This window comes from Erithacus rubecula, assembly GCF_903797595.1.
Source record: "Erithacus rubecula genome assembly, chromosome: 3".
In the NCBI taxonomy this organism is placed as follows: Eukaryota; Metazoa; Chordata; class Aves; order Passeriformes; family Muscicapidae; genus Erithacus; species Erithacus rubecula.
In genome coordinates this window covers 57,307,220-57,324,032 of record NC_136689.1, presented here as the reverse complement: position 1 = coordinate 57,324,032, position 16,813 = coordinate 57,307,220, and the positions used below count along the sequence as shown (strand labels likewise).

General features: G+C 39.2%; 1 protein-coding gene across 2 annotated transcripts in view; it reads left to right on the top strand.

Moving 5' to 3' along the window:
* SALL3 (spalt like transcription factor 3) overlaps positions 1-4,155 on the top strand; it is a 20,341-nt gene extending 16,186 nt beyond the window's left edge. The window contains exons 2-4 of one of the 2 annotated variants that reach the window (XM_079302237.1): positions 1-1,418; positions 1,635-1,975; positions 2,958-4,155. The exon at positions 1-1,418 is cut by the window's left edge and continues 1,519 nt beyond it. In XM_079302237.1, coding sequence (XP_079158363.1) covers positions 1-1,418; positions 1,635-1,975; positions 2,958-3,389 — 2,191 coding nt within the window. In that variant the 3' untranslated portion in view covers positions 3,390-4,155. Of the gene's footprint in view, positions 1,976-2,957 lie in introns of both variants that reach the window. The other variant, XM_079302236.1, reaches the window with a different exon arrangement.
* The last annotated feature ends 12,658 nt before the right edge of the window (positions 4,156-16,813 follow it).

Sequence of the window (16,813 nt, the reverse complement as noted above, 5' to 3'; positions counted from 1 at the left end):
CAGTAAACCTGTTTTACCCACCGTCCCGACTTCCATCGGGCTCCAGCTGCCCCCCACTATACCTGGTGTGAACAGTTTTGGAGACTCTCCAAGTATCACTCCTATGAGCAGGTCACCTCAGAGGCCTTCTCCTGCCTCCAGTGAATGCACTTCTCTATCCCCGAGCCTCAACACTTCTGAGTCGGGCGTTCCAGCATCTGCTGAATCCCCGCAGCCCATTCAGAGTGGATCAACTCTGATCAAGGCAGAACCTGTCACTCTGCCTCCCACGAGCACACGGCTCGGGGACCTTTCTGCAGGTGGGCAAGTTTCTGCAGCTTCCACGTCTTCAATTCCTACGGTGGTTACAGACAGCAGTGCTGCAACAAGCCTCCCAAACCCTGTGCTTCCAGCAGTGTCTGACCAGTTTAAGGCAAAGTTTCCATTCGGTGGTCTGCTAGACTCTATGCAAACATCAGAAACCTCAAAACTACAGCAGCTGGTGGAGAACATTGATAAGAAGATGACAGATCCAAATCAATGCGTCATTTGTCACCGCGTGCTCAGTTGTCAGAGTGCTCTCAAGATGCATTACAGAACACATACAGGAGAAAGACCATTTAAATGCAAAATTTGTGGACGTGCCTTTACTACAAAAGGCAATCTAAAAACACATTTTGGAGTTCATCGAGCAAAACCACCACTTAGAGTACAGCACTCGTGTCCCATTTGTCAGAAGAAATTTACAAATGCGGTTGTTCTTCAGCAGCACATTCGTATGCATATGGGTGGGCAAATTCCAAACACGCCGCTACCAGAGGGCTTCCAGGATGCCATGGACTCAGAGCTTTCCTATGATGAGAAGAATGTTGACACACTGAGTAACTTTGATGATGACATTGATGAAAATTCTATGGAAGAGGACCCAGAACTAAAGGACACGGCAAGTGATTCATCCAAACCCCTTATCTCTTACTCTGGGTCATGTCCTTCTTCACCACCTTCTGTGATCTCCAGTATTGCTGCTTTGGAGAATCAAATGAAAATGATTGATTCTGTCATGAACTGTCAGCAGCTGACCAGTTTAAAATCCATAGAAAATGGATCAGGGGAAAGTGACCATTTGAGCAATGACTCCTCATCAGCCGTTGGTGATCTTGAAAGCCAGAGTGCAGGCAGCCCTGCAATGTCAGAGTCTTCTTCCTCCATGCAAGCTTTGTCTCCTGTGAATAGCAATAGTGAAAGTTTCAGATCAAAGTCCCCCGGTCTCAGTAACCAGGAAGAGCCACAAGAAATACAATTAAAGACAGAAAAACCAGACAGTCCGCCACCCACAACTGAAAATGGAGGCGCATTAGATCTGACATCCACCAACCCGGGAAGACCAGTCATCAAAGAGGAGGCTCCTTTTAGTCTGCTGTTCCTGAACAGAGAACGTGGTAAGTTTAAAAGTACTGTTTGTAATATCTGTGGCAAGCCTTTTGCTTGTAAGAGTGCATTGGAAATTCACTACCGCAGCCATACTAAAGAACGTCCATTTGTTTGTACAGTCTGCAGTCGTGGGTGTTCCACTATGGGTAATTTAAAACAGCACTTACTGACGCACAAATTAAAAGAGCTGCCTTCTCAGTTATTTGAACCCAACTTTACTCTAGGTCCCAGCCAAAGTACTCCTAGCCTGGTCACCAGTACAGCACCTACCATGATCAAAATGGAAGTGAATGGTCACAGCAAGCCGATCTCTTTGGGTGAGGTTCCCTCGCTTCCAGCTGGAATCCAGGTTCCTGCTGCACCACAGACAGTGATGAGTCCGGGGATCACCCCTATGCTGGCACCCCCCCCTCGCCGGACTCCCAAGCAGCACAACTGTCAGTCGTGCGGGAAGACCTTCTCCTCAGCAAGTGCACTGCAGATACACGAGCGCACCCATACCGGTGAAAAACCGTTTGGTTGCACAATCTGTGGTAGAGCTTTTACCACAAAGGGGAATCTTAAGGTAAGAGGCCACATGAAACTGTAAAGGCTTGGGGAGGGGGCGGTTAAAGAGCACTGCTCTTGAACTCAGCAGGTTTCAGTGCTGAGCGTTTGTCCCAAAGACATGTGACAAGGGAGCTTCGAGAAAATGCTTGCTGTACGGTGGTGGTCATTATACTTCCTCTGTGTGGAAGATAAGGACTGGAAAGTGGCTGTGCAATGATGTGAACTTTAAAACTGGTTACAGGTGTACATGCAGGCATGTTGTAGTTCTGACAGATGTGATGGCACACCCAGTCAGCTGATGAACCTGTTCTGGGTGTTCTCACAGACCATCAATGCAAAACAACTTTGCTATAAATGAGAAACAGAGAGCTTGCTCAGCTCCTTGGGTGCCTCCCCAATTTCTATTTTCTATTCCACTTTGCAGCCATTGCAGAGTAGAAAGCTGTTTCTCACAGATTTACAATGAGTTACTACAGGACCAATGGCTCCTATTCCTGCCGTTTAGTTAACAATCAGGATACAGCCTAGGGAAGACATTTTAAGTGTCCTTTTTAAAAATACTAAATTTAACAAATTAATTAGTGTTTCTGACGTGAGATAAAACATGAAAACAGGATGAAAAAAGGAAAAGGGAAAAAACACCCATCTCCTAGTATGAGTAATGCCCTTGGTAATCTTCAGCGTGTGAGGACTTCCAGCTTGCATGTGAAATTGTCTAACCCAAGAGAGTGTGTACCCTTTAGTCTTGCAGCACTGCTTGTTTTCACTGAGAAGAAGCAAATGCACATTGAAAAACTACTATGGAACTGGGTTTTCTTTGTATGAGCTGACTGGACCTTAGAACTCTGTCTTTACTGGAACTGGTTTTTTTTTCCAATGCGAATTAAAGGGCATTTTTTTTTAAAGCAAGAGCTACTGTAAGTAACAGCATTTCAGGCTAGATGCCTCACCAGAATGTGCTAACTTGGGGGTGCTTCTTGTCCCTGTTCACTCTGCAGGTGCACATGGGGACTCACATGTGGAATAACGCCCCTGCACGCCGTGGCCGACGCCTCTCCGTGGAAAACCCCATGGCTTTGCTCGGTGGCGACGCCCTCAAGTTCTCCGAGATGTTCCAGAAGGATTTGGCAGCTCGGGCCATGAATGTTGACCCCAATTTTTGGAACCAATATGCTGCAGCTATCACTAACGGACTTGCTATGAAGAACAATGAGATTTCTGTCATACAGAACGGAGGCATTCCTCAGCTCCCAGTAAGTCTAGGCGGAGGCGCCATCCCGCCTCTAAGTAACCTTACCGGTGGCATGGACAAAGCTCGCACGGGCAGCAGCCCTCCCATTGTCAGTCTGGACAAAGCAAGTTCTGAAACGGGAGCCAGTCGTCCATTCACCAGATTTATTGAGGATAATAAAGAGATTGGCATAAATTAAAAGCATTCATTTCGAATAACTGTTGGACCTCTACTCGACACAACACTTGTCCTGTTCCATGTACAGCTTTTGAAACTAAGCATTAGTTTCCTGACCTAAATGCATAGGTTCCCTTTAAAGTTTTACCCATAGCAGAAATACATAACTTTGTGGCTGCTGAAAAGTTGTCTTGCAAGATCTGCATGGTACTTCTTTCAACAGTGAGTTTGACTGTTACTGAGAACTTTGAAACCTTTTAATTTAACAGAAAACAAACAAACAAACCAGTCATGGGATAACTTCATTAGAAACAGAAAGAGGCTAGTCAACATTCACTTTGCTTCTTACAAAACTTACTATCACCTGAGAAAGGGGGGCTTCATTACGGCATTCTGTCACACTTATTTGCTGGTTTTGTTCAAATTAGTTAGCAACTTGGACTATGTTTTTAGGAATCTTAATCTTAAATAAGTGATTTAGTACCCCAATGCTGTGTATTATTACAGTATCCTTGTCTGTAGTATTTATAATGTTAAGATTATGCGGGTAACAGACAGTATACTAGCCCCAAACTTAAATGAAGCTTTTGTACTGCAAAATACATCTGGCTATGTGATTTTTCTTTTTTTCTTTTTCCTTTTTTTTTTTTTTTTTAAAGCAAGTTTTGTTTTACTATGAGTAAGTGGTTTCTTTCAATGCAGGCAAAATTGTGAAGTTTTATTGGGAAAGATAGCATGCTTTTCATGTGCAAGTACCTGTCAGTAACAAACCTTTTTTTATTTAAATATTTGTAGCTGCTATGTGGACAGTTGTTTTATTAAATGAAAAAAAAATGTAGTGTGGATTTTAGCTCAATGATTGGAAAACAAGTTACAGACAAACCTTAGCACCATAAATTATTCACAACATTATAAACAGTTGTGAGTAAATATTCCGTGTTATCAAAGCTGTACAATAAAAAGGTAATGTTTGTATAACGTGGTTGCAAACTCTTAATTTATACTATTGCACTTTTAGTATTTTGTATTAGGGAGGTTTGTCTATAATTTGAAACTGAACTAAGATGTAAACTATTTTATAAATAGTACTTTGACTTAAGGAATAAGGAGGAGGACCCTGTTGCAGTTTCTTGTTTTGTTTTAAGCTCAGACAATGAGAGATCTCTATCAACTAAGCCGAAAATTGCAGAGAACGGTCAGATCTTTAGGAAATACGGGGACTGCTGTTTCTTAAATGGAAATGATTCATTTAACTTTTCTACAATGCCCACTTAATAGCGTGACCACCCCTGCCAGAATTCTGATGCATTTATCATAGGAGTGTGATAATAAAAGTCTAGGATAGAGGAAGAAGAGCATTATGTAGGTTTACTTTTCTTGTAACCTGTTCTGTCTCTTTCGCACATAACCATGAGAAAGACGCTGACTGCCTGATAATAGTGGGAACTAAAAAAGAACTCTTGGGCAGTGTGAGCAGTAGCAACACACAAACGCTCTGTATTTATTTCCAACTGTCTGATTATCTTTTCAGATTGCTCCAAAGCACAATGTACTCTGATTAATCAAATATAATTTTACATTGATTGCATTGTTGGAATTATGCTGAGTAAACAAAGGGAATGGTTCCACTCATAAGTCAAGCGGGGGATGCTGAGGAGACTGGGGCTTAATCAAAACTTGAACAGTAAATGTTTTGTGTACTACCTCATTTTTGTGCATTACAAGCATGGTGGAGTTGACACTCTGAACTTCCGTCCAGCAGAATTGCTTGAGGGACATTATGGGTAGCTGGGTAACAGCGCAAGGAGTTTTATGCCCCTGAAAAACGAATCAGACAGTGAGGTCTTCTCAGTTGAGACTGAAAAATAGGACAATCTTTCTTATAAAACAGAAACTATTACTGTAAGAGGATGGACTATTTCTGCCATCATGTAATGGAGTGAAAAGACATTCAAAGACTTATTAGTTGTTTGTTTCTATTGGAAATGAACAATGAACTCTGCAGCTCCATTTTCTACAATGATGAGATAGAGATATATAGATATAAATATATATCTATACCTGAGTATAATTATATATCTGTAACACCTCTACAACATAACATAATTTTTTTGCCACAGTGTGTGGGTGGTTGGGGGTGTTTCCAAGCATTAAAGAAAAAGAAAACTGAGGTGGCTTAATGTTGCTGTATTTCAGCAATTGAATGTTTTTATTTATCTGTGTAATTTTTGGTGTGACTTTTTTTTTTTTGTTAGTATTTGGTACCATGTAGTGTTATCTCTATTCCCTAAAGGATGTGTATAACTTTAAAAATTAAAAAAAAAAAAAAAAAAGAAAGAAAAAAAGAAAAAGAAAAAAAAAAAAAAAAAAAAGAGAAGAAAAATGAAAAAGGAAAAAGAGAAAAAATATGTAAAGGGTTGTAAATAAGATGGTTGATGATGGTACAGTAAGACTGACCCCATTTTGTATTCAGGGTTAGGCCATTCCTCTCTGCATGGTGAAGAGAGACACTATTTTTATACTGTGATACCATGTAGGGCTAGGAGCCTCCCTGAAACAGCTGGGAATTGTTACCTAGATCCAATATTTTTTATTATTAAATCTTGTTGGCTTGACACATCTACTGATTGAAATGGATGTCTTAGTCTAGGTTACTATTTTTGTCATATGGAATTGAATAAAATGCAGGATGTAATATTATTTCTGAATTGCGTTCCTTGATTGCTCTAATAACAGAACAAGATATGAGACTAAGGTCACTTGTGGTAGATTGGTGTCAATGACTTCTAATCGTTGCATCTGAAAATCAGAGTAAGGTCGACACCGTATATTCAAATGTTTTCCTAATTTATATTAACAGTGCAAAGGGATAGAATTATTAAAATCTCTTTTCCAATGAAAATAAATTCATTTATCCCAAGGTAGTAGAACAAAAAATGTTACAATAAAAAATATTTTGGAGGGGGGAAAACAGACTTTGAAATGACTACTGTTTCAAATTGACAGCTTCCTGAACATTTATCCCATACTGTCTAATGAAAAAGCCTCCTTTTCAGGTTGTTTAAACATCTGCCTAATATTCACAATACACTGCCTGATAAAATTTGCAAACAAATTTATCAGGACCAGTTCAAATTCTAAAATACAAAAAGGAAAAAACTGACAACTCGCATCCATTCATTCCAAATGACATAACCGATACCTTTAAACCCATGATTTTGTTTCCTCTTTTTTTTTTCCAATAACCTCAATTATCAAAGCATGTCTAACTTTAACCAAATTATTTTTTCACATTGATTTAAATGAAAGTATTTACATTCTCAAGGTTAGGCATGTGGTTAAGTATCTCCTGCAAAAAAAGCTGTATGTTCAAGTAAACTCCAAGCTGTTATATACTGATGGTGAATGCCTGCTGCATTTAAAACAGACAAAAGATAAATAAAAGAGAAAAATCTGTATTAATCATTTTTCAGTGGCCTTGTTATGCAGATACTGTGTTTTATAATATGAACCCAAAGAAGGTATGAGTTTCCTCAGGTGACTCAACAATGATAGATTTGTGCTTTTCTTCCTCCATGCACGTCCCTGAGTCTTGCTGAGAGAAAACATGATATGCAAAAGAGAAGAAAAGCAAAGGAGAGCTGATAGCTGTGCTCCTGTTCAAAACACAAGAGGAAAAGTACCTGCTTTCCCCTCCTCCCCCCCAAAATGAAAAGGATGAAAGTAGAATGGTATCTATTTTTAAATATGTATGGGTTATTTTTTTTATCATATGAAGACATTAAAGAATAAAATATGATACACAGATTAAAATGGTCAAAGTCTGTTGAATTACAGATGTTTAAAAATATAGCCATGTAGGAACTCTATAGATGGTCAGAAAAATGCCCATTATGATATTTTAAGGGGAGCATTCCAGCGAAGCTTTCAGACTTTTCACTTCCATTTTCCCCATGAGTTATTAGAAAGAGAGCATTTATTAAATGATTGAAATAATCGAATTAATTGATCAAAATAACTTAATTTTATCCTTTTTTTTTTTTTTTTTCATTTTGTATATATTAGCCCTCAATATATTATCTGTTCCTTAACCTGTTTTGTTCTTTCTCTTTTGACAAACACTTTGTTTTTCTAAAGCTGCATTTGTGTTGTATTTGTGTTGCCTTTAATTTACTTCTCTGCATGTACTCTGTCGTTTGGAAGATACTGTGGTTTATTTTTTTCCTTTTTCTCTAATTCTGCAGAGGTCAAAAGAGCTGCCTGTTTTTTACGCCTATGTGTAACACTAGCATAATGAGTGATGAAGTCTTCAGTGATGTGATCAGGTATGTGCACAGCTCACAGGATTTGCTGACAAACATGCCAGCCCCACTCCTTCAGACAAAGGCATTAAGCTCATTAGTGTTGCTGGTAGAGGGCAGCTGCAGGTGGGCAGGAGGATGGAAGTCCTGATCCTCACTTCACTCTGTCTTCTTTTACACCACTGAAGCTCTACTGCCTTTAGTGAAGATCCTCCAGGTTTATTCTGGTGCAAGAGGAACTGCTTCCAGGTTCAGATGTCTTGCTTTTCTTTACACATTTTCGAAACAATATTTTAAAGGATGTCTAATAAAAAACATTCCAGACTTTTTATTTTTTTTTTTAATAGGGAAAAGAGAAATACATATATTTTAATAAATTCTACAGGATTATCCCAGTTTTAGAGGAGGTCCTTTAAGCTGAATCTAAAAATAAAATAAAAATGGTTGTACCCCTTAATATATAATTTGATGTCTTCATACGACTATTCAAAGTAATTCAGATAAATGAGTAAAAGAATCTTTAATTTTTATGCATAAAAGTAGAAGAATGGGAGACTCTTGCTACAGTTCTGCTACACAAGGTATGCACTCACAGGTAAATGTCTTCCCTTTGCAGATATGAAAGGTATCAGCAGATTTATGAAAAGAAAAATACATGTTTGTGTGTGTCACAGGACCAATGTATAGTACCTTATTTTTTCAAAGGGAGAATGTCTCAATCAGTTGGAAAAGTGAAAAATATGAAAGTCAAGAGCTTTGGGCTGTGTCACTGGCATTTTTAAGGATGTGAGCAAGTTCTTTATTAGATTAATATTTTGCTTAAGAACAACATACTTCTGGGCCTCTGGGAATCCCCTTGCAGCATCAGCTAGCACCTTGTAGTATTGGGATGAGTTGCCCCATCAGTAAGATGGGGTAACACTTTCATACCTACCTCACAGGGGTGTTGTGAGGAATAGTTTTATGTTTGTACAGTGTTTCAGAGATGGAAAATGCTTGGTATTATCACTGATTTTAGAGACTTTACAGTACATGTACTATTATTTATTATTTGTACTCCAGTAGTACCTATGAGCTCCAGTCAGGACTGAGAGGCCTTATCCTAAATGTTGTACACTCACCTAGTTGGAACTGATAAAAAAATTTTACTCAGTAACATCTTTCAATGGAGATATTTCATTATCAAATGCCTATTTGATTACTATAGGGTTTAATTCAGTTATTTAGATGTTCAAATTGATTATCGGTTTTAGGCTATGGCAGAGAATTATCTGGTATCACATTTTGTTTTGAGCTTGTATTGATTTTCAGAAAAAGTGCATCAATTTTCTATGGAACTCTACTCTACAATCAAACCTTGACATCAGTGGAATACTACTGTACTTTTTGCTATTAAAGCTAAACATTAAAACACAAGTGTGTGTATACATTATTATACACAAATATATAATATATATACCTATAAACATGTATGTTTTAAATTTCTTTAGCTGCTTAGATTAATTTCAGACTGTATGTGGCATATTTTGCTCAAGCATTGACTAATTCAGATGCAACTTAAACATCATTAAATGGTGTTGGCTCTCAGTAAAGATGGAAAACATGACAACAGAAGATAAATTGTTTCTATCATATTTATGAAGGCTTGTAAGGAAAGAGTCTAAGTCTCAAATGTATTAAAAAACCTTCAGTAAGTCATAGAAGTCTATACTTAGATTATGTTGAAATAAACTACTATATCAGAATGAGATCACTGTATATACGTATGTTAAAATGAATAAATAATTCCAAAACATCATTTGGATGTTGAACAGAAAGTAATTTGTTTCCCAGATTGGCAAACTATAGTCAATAATTTTTTTACAGGTATCTGATTTACGATACTGTTAAGCAGCCTCTTTAGCATCTGGTCATGTGCTAAATATATTAGCTCAATTAATTCTCTTGATAGTCTTGGCTTTTTTATTTGATTGTAAGGAAGGTTTCAGTTTAGTTCTGATTGTCATCAGTGATGTTAGTCTCACTGATTTCATTTAGGTACATCATGGAGTAAATATATGAGCAACAGTGGGTGAATATAGTCTAAAGAATATCTCTTTCTTTTCCTTCTGGGTATTACTGACATCTCTCCAACACCCCATTCCATGCTGGTTTCCAGCCAACATGTCCTAGGTTGTCATCTTCCTTGTGTGTTGATTAACACTTGTGGCTCAGCCAATTTTGTTGAACACTTGGCACTTGTTCTGCTACAATGCACACTTCACATGGGACCTACAGATCCACTGACATACGTATCATGTTTAAGACAGGCTGCTGGTGGACTTAGGAAGTGAACACCTCTGCTGGAAGTCGTATGTCATTACCTGTTGTGTGTGGTGAATAAAATGGGCACATAAAAGGATGTGGTCATCAGGAGGTTTCTATCTATACAGTCAATAATGTGCTTGATACAGGAGGATTGGTTTGGGTTTTGCTTTTTTAAACAATTGCTGTAAGAGCAGTTATGAACAGATACCTTAAAAAGGGGAATATACATTTTCAGGTAGGAGTTTTGCAGGCAGAACTTGATTGGGACCAGTCTTTTTTCTGCCCATTTTCTATTAAATTAATCTTCTCAACACAGTCTTCTAGATAACTTCACAGTTAGAATTTAGTCCTCCCTTTAGACCTAGGTTTTAGTGTGCCATTATCCCATTCCAAACAGGCTTATGAAAACTAAAGGGCTTTAAAGTAAGACATTAGCTAATGCATCTAATGGGTGATAGAATTCATTTCCCTGTGAACTTTTGAAATTTTTTTAAAAGAAAATTCAGTCAAATCTTAAAAGTTTCTTAAGTATCTAGTGTCATTGAATATGATATCTATTCCAATATTTGGCAACAGTCTGGGCCACTCTGTAGTACTTTCCTTTGCACTTGATAGCCCAGTTCTCCACAATTTGCCTTAGGTAATGTAATGATACATGCTAATCAGTATTACTCATTAAATGGAATTTTTTTCAATGTTTATCATGCAACTTATTACAATAGCTGCAATTCCAGCCTCATAGAATGTAGATTAAATGAGCATGGGAGTCCCTGCAGCCTCCATATTTCCTCTTCTCCAAGCCCTACTATCTTCATGAAGCAGTTTGCCAGTGTTTCCTCTGTGATAATGTGTCTTCTGATTCTTTTCAGCAAAGTAGTGCTGCTGTGTTCATTTCTTGGGTTTTATTGTCTTTCTGGACAATGGCCAGGTTCTTCACATGTGGTTTTGTTTTTTTTAAGGTAGTGTTAGATTTGCTCAGTGCACACAGCTGTCCTTGTATTATGTTGACATTAATTTCTATTTTGATTTTGGGGCCTGGCCATAATGTTGCCACTCATATCTCCATCTAATCCCAATTAATTTCTTTTGCTGGGACTTTGACTAGAAGATACTGCCCAATGAAGTAAAATTCACCAGCCTGAAACTTTAAAGAATTTAAAAATGTTTTTCCAGCTGTGATGGCTGCATGCTCACATGTTGAACACTCAAATTTATTAACTTCAGCTCCATTATACATACAACTAGTTCCACTCTTAGTACCTTTATGTCTGGAAACTCTTTCAGGGTGACCTTGATTTTCCATGCTTTTTAAAAATAGCAGTATATTACTTTCCCCAAAAACCCATTCATTTAGTGGTTAATGCATCCTATGCGACAAACAAATTGTAATAAGGAATAATCAAATTTTGCTACTATTTCAATGGAACAACTCACATGCAATGTTGAGATGGAAGTAAAGCTCAGATGTGTACAATAAATTGCCTTGTCTTCACAATTATCTTTATAAGTAGCTTTACCTCTATGTCTCTACTGCTAAATTTGAGAAAAATCACAAAAGATATCACAGACTTTATGATAAGCAACCATGGCAATAGTACTGTTAAGCACAAACATGGGCACAGTACCAGAATTAAACACAATAGAAAATATAAGAATTTAAGATATTAGATTTTAAAAATATTAATCATAAGGAAACAGAACAATACCTCTGTGAACTTAACACTCATGAGCTTTATTTTGTTTACAAAACGGAAGTCAAGAGCATTTGAGGGAAGCCAAGCAGAATGTCCCTAAGTTCAGCTTCTTGTTAGACTCAGGAAACACTTCTTCATTTTCAGTTGTTAAGGCTTGGGAGCTCCTGAAACCAGAAATATCATCTAGTCAATGCTAGTGTGTATGAATGTCACAAGCAGATTTTCAGCACATCACTACTCCACAGTCTTAGAAAATAATGGAATATTTTATTATTTTTAAAGCTTACCACAGGGCTCCAAAAGAGGAATAAAAATGACCCTTAGTACATCTTGATAAGTGCATCTTTTTTACTGGGCACAGATATTCTAATTTCTACAGAATCACTCCTGATTTACACCAGTATGGGTAAAATCAAAAGGCAGTAGTGACTGTATAAACCCTTTTTCATGAGAGCAAGATGCTTGTCTCTTTTCTTAAACCATAAATTTTTCAGTGCACTTTTTGTGGTATAAATCACAGTACACACTGGAACAAGTATATATAATCAAAGTATATCTACACTTTAGTATGTCTCAGACCTGAGGACAGTTACATCCAAAGGGAATATGGAGATCCCCAGATTCCACCTGGATATCAAATGGGAGTGTCTCTCAGCCTGTGTCAAAGCTTCCCGTGAATATTTTTCAGTCTGATAGGGCAATTCCTGGCTGCCTGCCCTGGTCCTGGTCAGCTCAAGGAGACCATTAAAGCCTGGGAGGACAAACACTGCTTTCCTGAGGAGAAAAATGCATTTTTAGGTGGAGTCATTTTCTGTCCTGCTTTTACATAGCTGTGCTTTTGAAGTGACTGGAATGGACTATCAGACCACTCTGCTCAGCATCTTTCTCTCTTGCCATTAGGAATTTGACTCATTCTGTGTGTTTTCATGGGTCAGATCTCTCTGGGAAGCTGGGCTTCTTCCACCATCTCTTATATGCAAAACACAAATTGCTCCTTGTAGATTTTCCAAGGGAGTTCTCCAGATGCACTGAAGCTGCCGGAACATCTTTTAGCACCTGCTTATTCAATATTTTATCTAGATATCTTATCTAGCCCACTCTTATTCCAGCATAAGAACGTTATTCATGGTTATTCAGGAATAATATTTCCTGAATACTTGAGTAGACAGAGTAGTCCCTTAAGTAATGAGTTCAATTAGGCTAAGATACACTATGTAGCAATTCAATAACAAAATTCCTGGGAGGTAGAGGGAGAAGAGGCTTGCCAATTGCTTCCACACAGTATGCTGGATGACAGCTAAAGGCTCCGTGCTGTGGCATATTTGGCACATGCTGGCCCTCAGTTATGCCTAGCAACTCCCAAGGTTTGAGCAGCTCCTTACTAAGGTTTTAATCAAGGAAAAAAGTAGCATGGTGTGCAAATTAGTAAGACAACAGACTGCATTTGAAATCTCTTTGGGGATGCTCATTCTTATAGAACACCAGCATCCAAAAAAAATCAATTTATCTTCCATTTTTGCCTAAAAAAATGTCAATAGACAGATTAATTTAGCAATTCACTACCCTGAGCACAGCGTATTGGATTCAGAACTGTAACTAAAAAAAGCACTCTCAAAACTTGAAATGCATTAAATTGGACATATTTTAATTAGGAATTGCAATGCATTCAGCATTTTGTCTGCATTTCTCATTTCCATTATTAAAACATTTAAATATTTATTCTAAGAAGATCAGTTAACTGCATTTTAAATGGGCTAAACATCCTACCATGTTCTTGAAATAACATACCTCCATTATATATTCTTTTGAGAGAATAATACATTGCAAAAATGCTGAGAAATCATTGGCTCTGCTTGTAGGCCAGTGAGATTACTCTTCTCAGTTTCCATTTCAAATTCCTTTTAAGGACCCTGCCCTGTAAAATGTTGCTTATTTTTAGAGAAAATTCCTGCAAGATTTAAAACTTACTTCAAGGCATTATAACAATTATTCAAATGATGACAAAACCCAGAACCTAGCAACACTACACAAAAATAATACAGAAATGGAGGATTTTTATGCCAATACCTCTGAGTCATCTGCTTTTCAAACTCCTGGTTTTGTGATAGCAACAGGATTCTGCCTGCCAGAGCATTAGGAATTCTTCTGCAGTTTCTGAGGAGGTGACTGCCAGCCAAACAATTTGAGTGCTGCTGGGGTTAAGTCTTCAGAGGCTTGAGATATTGATAGAGATTTCTTAGCATTGATTTTTATGGAGAATGTTAAAATGTAAAGTTTCACTCAAATACTTCAAATGAATTACTTTATTGCAGCTGCCTTGAGCCACAGAAGCAAAGGAAAACTTTGGGTAATTAAATAAGAGCCAAAAGGAGATTTGAGCTGCTGAAATCACACCACAGCCTTGGAATCTGTGCTGATATGCCATTCATGGTCTACAAAGGTGACAACTTGCCCACTGGTTTAAGATCCTTGAGCCATACCATACCTGATTGCTGATTGACCCAGTAAAAGCAAGACCCTAACAGGGTATTGGAAAACAGAAAAAAAAACCCACCTGTTTCTCCACTGCAAGACAGAGATTTGACTGTTCTCCTGAGCAGTTAAAGTTGATGTTCTATAGTTTTCATGATTAGAGCATTATGGTAGAGCTGAAACTCTGCCAGGGATTTCAATATGGATTTTTTGTACTTTGTTTTTAACTCATCTATATGCCAGTTCATTACCATGAGGTAAGCTTTTCTCAGCTTGTATTTGATTTCTGGTATCATTACTCTTATAATTGGCTTCTGTCCATGCTGTTTTGTACACTAGCAAGCTGTACTGTTCTGTTTACAGGATGTATTACTCAATAACTAGTTGTAATGTAACTGAAGGCATTCAGAGAAATCACAAATACCCATCACATTGCAGGTTTTATTTGTTAAGATGTCAGATACTGTGCTCCTTTAAATTCTTACCTTTGGCTGAAAAGGGTAGATTTGTGTCCATTGTTTTCTTTCAGTGCATAAGTAGGGCCACAGCCACAAAAATGACCATGTACTTGGTAGCTGATTCTCTGTTCAAAAACCAAACTCACATTAGCTTGTGACTGAATCTGAAGTTTGTATTTCTCCCAGAGTGGTATAACCACATTATATAGTCTTCCATGAGTTATCTAGTGGTTTATATGTAGGAACTGGGACAACAGGTTTTCCTTATCAGAATGATTCTGAGATTTTTGTCACTTATTAAAATATTGCTGCCAAAATAACCAGAAATGGTTGTTTTAAGTTGCAGCAAAAGCTGGAGTCAATAAGTGGCATAAAGTCATGCTGGAAGCCTCACTACAGCACAGAAGTAACTAAGGAGAAGAGAAGAAATTTGCTCAGAGGAAGGAAGGAAGGAAGGAAGGAAGGAAGGAAGGAAGGAAGGAAGGAAGGAAGGAAGGAAGGAAGGAAGGAAGGAAGGAAGAGGAAGGAAGGAATAGGAAGGAAGGAAGGAAGGAAGGAGGAAGGAAGGAAGGAAGGAAGGAAGGAAGGAAGGAGAGGAAGGAAGATGAAGGAAGGTAGGAAGGAAGGAAGGAAAGGAGGAAGGGAACGGAAGGACAGGAAGGAACGGAAGGAAGGAAGGAGTAGGAAGGAAGGAAGGATAAAGGAAGGGAAGGATAGGTAAGGATAGGGAAAAGGACCGGCGGAAGGAAGGAAGGAAGGACAAGGAAGGAAGGAAGGAAGAGGAATGACGGAAGGAAGGAAGGAAGGGAAGGAAGGATAGGAAGGGGAAGGAAGGGAAGGACAGGACGGAAGGAAGGAAGGAAGGAAGGAAGGAGGAAAGGAAGGAAGAGGAAGGAAGGAGGAAGGAAGGAAGGAAGGAAGGAAAGGAAGGAAGGAAGGAAAGGAAGGAAGGAAGGAAGGAAGGAAGGAAGGAAGGAAGGAAGGAAGGAAGGAAGGAAGGAAGGAAGGAAGGAAGGAAGGAAGGAAGGAAGGAAGAGGAAGGAGGAAGGAAGGAAGGAGGAAGGAAGGAAGGAAGGAAGGAAGGGAAGGAAGGAAGGAGGAAGGAAGGAAGAGAGGAGGAAGGAAGGAAGGAGGAAAGGAAGGAAAGGAAGGAAGGAAGGAAAGGGAGGAAGGAAGGAAGGAAGGATGAAGGAAAAGGATAGGAAGGAAGGAAGGAAGGAAGGAAGGAAGGAAGGAGGAGGAAGGAGGAAGGAAGGAAAGGAAAGGAAGGAAGGAAGGAAGGAGGAAGGAAGGGAAGGAAGGAAGAGGAAGGAAGGAAGGAAAGGAAGGAAGGAAGGAAGGAAGGAAGGAAGGAAGGAAGGAAGGAAGGAAGGAAGGAAGGAAGGAAGTAAGGAAGGAAGGAAAGGAAGAGAAGGAAGGAAGGAAGGATAAGGAAGGAAGGAAGGAAGGAAGGAATAGGAAGGAAGGAAGGAAGGAAGGAAGGAAGGAAGGAAGGAAGGAAGGACGGGACAGGAAGGAAGGAAGGAAGGGAAGGAAGAAGGAAGGAAGGAAGAAGGAACGGAATGGAAGGAAGGAAGGAAGGAAGGAAGGAAGGATAGGAAGGAAGGAAGGACAGGAAAGAAGGAAGGAAGGAAGGAAGGAAGGAAGGAAGGACTAGGAAGGAAGGAAGGTGAAGGGAAAGGAAGGAAGGAAGGAAGGGCAAGGAAGGAAGGAAAGGAAAGGCAGGAAGGAAGGAAGGAAGGAAGGACGGAGAAGGAAGGAAGGAACGGACAAGGAACGGACGGAAGGAGGAAGGACAGGAAGGAAGGAAGGAAGGACCGAAGGAAGGAAGGAATGAAGAAGGAAGGACGGAAGGAAGGCCAGGGAAGGAAGAAGGAAGGAAGGACAAGGTACGGAAGGCAAGACGGAAGGAAGAGAGGAAGGAAGGCAGGACAGGCAGGATAGGAAGAAGGAAGAAGGAGAAGTGAAGGAAGGAAGAGGAAGGAAGGAAGGAAGGAAGGAAGGAAGGAAGGTAAGGAATGGAACGGACGGTAAGGAAGGACGGAAGGAAGGAAGGAAGGAAGGAAGGAAGGAAGGAAGGAAGGAAGGAAGGACGGAGAAGGAGGAGGAAGGAAGGAAGGAAGGAAGGAAGGAAGGACTAAGGAAGGAAGGAAGGAAGGCAGGAAGGAGGGAAGGTAAGGAAGGAAGGAAGGAAGGAAGGAAGGAAGGAAAGGA